This window comes from Gekko japonicus, unplaced genomic scaffold (genome assembly GCF_001447785.1).
Source record: "Gekko japonicus isolate JY-2015 unplaced genomic scaffold, Gekko_japonicus_V1.1 scaffold1818, whole genome shotgun sequence".
Classification (NCBI taxonomy): domain Eukaryota; kingdom Metazoa; phylum Chordata; class Lepidosauria; order Squamata; family Gekkonidae; genus Gekko; species Gekko japonicus.
Genome location: NW_015175414.1, coordinates 370840 through 375106, shown reverse-complemented (window position 1 = coordinate 375106; position 4267 = coordinate 370840). Strand labels below are relative to the sequence as shown.

The following is a 4267-nucleotide window of genomic DNA, read 5'->3' as shown; positions in this document are numbered from 1 at the left end:
TTTGCACAGCATGTTCCAACAGCACAAGTGGCTCCTGAATGCAACATGCAATTAGGTTGGCAACACGCATCTGATTTACAATGGAGTGGTGAGCCACAATCACATTGTTCTCCACTCTCTACCACCTTATTGCCACAGTTTTTGAGTTCATACAGTTTCTCATGTTCCGGTGGAATTAGCAGACATTGTTTCCTTCCACTATTTATCAGATTAGAATAACTGTTATAACTGCAATTGCTAAACTTACTTGTGATACTCTGTGATGCAGTCATAATGCAAGAACGCTGATTACAAGTACAGTATTTCTCATCATGTTGCATTCCAAGGTTATGGCCCAACTGATGAGCAAAAGTTATAGAGAATGAGAACAAACTAGAAGTAAGAAATACGTCGACAGCAGATGCCCAAATGGGATCACACACTGTTCCTACAAATGATAATCCAAGTTTAACTCCAAAATGCTTATATACAAACAAATGGCCAACGTCATGCCTTAGATGTTGAACTAGTGTCATTTTTCTCCAAGTATTGAAAATGTCGAGCAATTCATCTAAACTTTCAGCAATTTCTATGAGGTTCCTTTGAGACCAAATCTCCAATCCAACCATGGCCACATGCACACCAAGTGCCTTATATAATGAATCTGCTATATGAATGGCATCCAGCACCTGCATAACAACAACGGTTTCATTTCTGCCAAACTGGACATATCGTTCATGTTCCACCACGACTGCAACCTTTGCATACCTGGTGTTTGACCACCAGACTCCTGGAGAGATTTTAGCTACTACATTCTCTGTGTTTTGGACCACAGGTATTTGGCGATTTCGCTCTTCCTCTGTTAGCCCGCACCGCATGAGGACAGCATGCTCCTTTTCTTCCCAAAGATACACCACATGCTGAAAGGTAGCAGATGCCGGGACAGGTTCAATTTCGTAGGTCTTACTTTCCACCAGCAGGAGACCCCGGAGTCCCCCTGAGCAAGAGCTGAGGACCACCAGTGAGGAAGGCCTGCCGTGTACAAAGCCATGGTAGAAACAGTCAGCCCTGACAAAAGGATAATCCACCTGGAGATCTCCCTCCTTGCTGTAGGTGAAGACCGGGAAGTGTTTAGGGATCAAGGCCCTCTTCTGCTTGAGGTGCACCACCAGGCTCTTCCCCGCAATCTCCAGCAGGTAGGTCAGATCCTGGGGTACCCGCCCCCGCCGCAGCACCAGCCTCTTTGGGGTGATCACTTCATAGGAGACGAACCTGAAGCCCTGGGGAGGCGTCTGACAAGCTGCCTGGCTCAGGAGGAGTCCCCAAGCCAGCATGAGCCACAGGAAACCCCCGCCGGCACTGTCCGCCCCCATGTCTCCCCCAGGGGGCCAAGAGACAGAAGGCCTCGCCTCACGGCGGAGGGCGACAGTGGCAAGAGCAGCTACGCCGAAGGCGGCGGCGGCGGCGGCTAAGAACAGGGCATGCACGCCGGAGCAGGAAGGGGCACGCCATCGATGATTCCTTGTTCGGATCTACAATAACCGGCTTTCCCCCCGTGGAACTGAGCGGGAGAGAAGGGAGGGTCGAACGGAGCAGTGCGGAAAAGCCGCGGGGGCGGGGCTTGGAGAGGCAGGATTCCTCCCCCCCCCCGGGGAGGGCAGGACGGGGAGAAGGGCTGGGCGAGCGGAGCTCCCGTGGGAGTAACAAGCGGGGAAGGAAAGGCAGAGAATTTGAAGCAAAGTAGAGGTGCCAATTTTATGTTCCATCAGTGCAGGGGAGTCCAGTAGCTCTTTAAGGACTAGCAAAATTTATTGCAGCATAAACTTTCCTGCATCGTCAGATGCACTGGAGTGTAAATCCATCAGGCCAGTAGATCTACACAACGGAAAGTGTGTGTACGGGGGGGGGGGGGGGGGTTTACGAAGAGCAAACGCTGTAACCAGTTCAGTCACAGTTAGTCAGGCATTCCTAACCTCGTGCGGGATTAATTGAGATAAACAACTAAAAGAGGAATCTGAAGGGGCAAATGGTTCTTTTAAAGTTGCAGGGACCCCATAGAACCGCCGGCCGGCGTACGGCCTTTCTCTGTTGTCTCTCACTCAATAAATGTCGGCTTTCGTTTTCCGTTCGGAATTCCTGTCCGAGCGGGGAATTTAGTTGGCGTAATCTTGCACCACTTGTACGGCGCAGTTCATACACTTCCGAAGCGGCCCCCTTCTCTAGCGCCCAACATCCCGGTCAGCATCCCGCGGCGAGCTGAAGACCAGAATTGGCGGGAAAGCCACGGCGATTTAAATGGAAGGCAGATTGATCCCTTCAGAAGGCAAAAGGCGGACTTACCTTTTTTATTCAATGTATAAGCTTTCGTGTGTATGCACACTTCTTCAGAGACAGTGAAACAAAACTTCATCCATTACATATAGGGAGTAGGGTTGCCAGGTCTGTGTTGGAAAATACCTGGAGACTTTGGGGGTGGATCCGGGAGAGGGCGGGGTTTGGGGAGGGGAGGGGCCTCAGCATGGTACAATGCCATAGAGTCCACCCTTCAAAGCAGTCATTTTCTCCAGAGGAGCTGATCTCTGTCAGCTGGAGATCACCTGTAAAAGCGGGAGATCCTCAGGCATGGAGGCTGGCAACCCTAATGGCAGCAGTGGGGCCAGAACTCCAGAAGCCCTCCCACCCTTACACCCAGGCATCAAGAATACAGAGCATCCCTTGCCCCAGACCAACAGTCCCTATCTATACCTTGTGGCTAAGAGCCACTGATGGACCTCTGCTCTTAACATAAGAACATAAGAGAAGCCGATGTTGGATCAGGCCAAAGGTCCATCCAGTCCAACAGTCTGCGTCACACAGTGGCCAAAAACACCAGGCGCCCTCAGAAGCCCAGCAGTGGGGCCAGCCCCCGTTGTGCCGCCCCCCCCCCCAAGCACCAAGAAGACAGAGCATCACTTGCCCCAGACCTAGAGTTCCTATCTATACCTTGTGGCTAATAGCCACTGATGGACCTCTGCTCCATATGCTTATCTGATTCCATTTTGAAGCCATCCATGCTTGTAGCCGCCACCACTTCCTATGGCAGTGAATTCCATGTGTTAATCACTCTTTGGTAAATTAGCATACAAATACAATGCAAGTCTGTGATCAGGCAGGCAAAAAGGGAATATGAGGAGCATATAGCAAAAAACATCAAAGGCCAACAATACATTAGAACAAATACATTAGAAGAAGGAAACCAGCCAGGGAGGCAGTGGGGCCCTTGGATGACCGAGGGTTAAAAGGAGTACTGAAGGATAGGGAAGTGGCTGAGAAGCTGAATGCATTTTTTGCCGCTGTCTTCACTGTGGAAGATGAGAAGTGCTTGCCCACTCCAGAACCGCTGATTTTGGGAGGGGTGTTGAAAGACCTGAGTCAGATTGAGGTGACGAGAGAGGAGGTCCTCCAACTGATAGACAACTTAAAAACTGATAAATCACCAGGCCCAGATAGCATACATCCAAGAGTTCTGAAAGAACTCAAATGTAAACTTAAGGATCTCCTGACAAAAATATGTAATCTTTCCTTAAAATCTGCCTCCATTCCTGAGGACTGGAAGGTAGCTTATGTCACTCCCATCTTTAAAAATTGTTCCAGAGGATATCCGGGAAATTACAGGCCAGTCAGTCTGACATCGATACCGGGTAAATTGGTGGAAACTGTTATTAAGGAAAGAATTAGTAAGCACATTGATGAACAAAAACTATTGTGGCAGACTCAGCATGGGTTCTGTCAGGGAAGATCTTGTCTCACTAACCTGTTAATGTTTTTTGAGGGAGTGAACAAACATGGACAAGGGGGACCCAATAGTTGTTGTTTACCTTGACTTCCAGAAAGCTTTTGATAAAGTTCCTCATCAAAGGCTCCTGAGTAAGCGCAATAGTCATGGGGTAAAAGGACAAGTCCTCTTGTGGATCAAAAACTGGCTAATAAATAGGAAACAGAGAGTGAGTATAAATGAGAAATTTTCTCAATGGAGGGTGGTAAGCAGTGGGGTACCACAGGGATCAGTACTCGGTCCACTGCTTTTTAACTTGTTTATTAATGATTTGGAGTTGGGATTCAGCAGTGAAGTGGCTAAATTTGCAGATGACACGAAGTTGTTCAGGGTGGTGAGAACCAGGGAGGATTGTGAGGCATTCCAAATGGATCTGTCGAGGATGGGCGAGTGGGCGTCAACATGGCAAATGGTGTTCAATGTGGTCCCTAGTGCAAAGTGATGCACATTGGAGCCAAAAATCCTAAATATAAA

At 48.9% G+C, this 4267-nt stretch overlaps 1 protein-coding gene across 1 annotated transcript in view; it reads right to left on the bottom strand.

The window, feature by feature from the left end:
* The window catches only part of LOC107122640 (disintegrin and metalloproteinase domain-containing protein 20-like), a 2103-nt gene extending 751 nt beyond the window's left edge, over positions 1-1352 (bottom strand). The window contains exon 1 of the mRNA XM_015425766.1: positions 1-1352. This exon is cut by the window's left edge and continues 751 nt beyond it. Coding sequence (XP_015281252.1) covers positions 1-1352 — 1352 coding nt within the window.
* Between the last annotated feature and the right edge of the window lie 2915 nt (positions 1353-4267).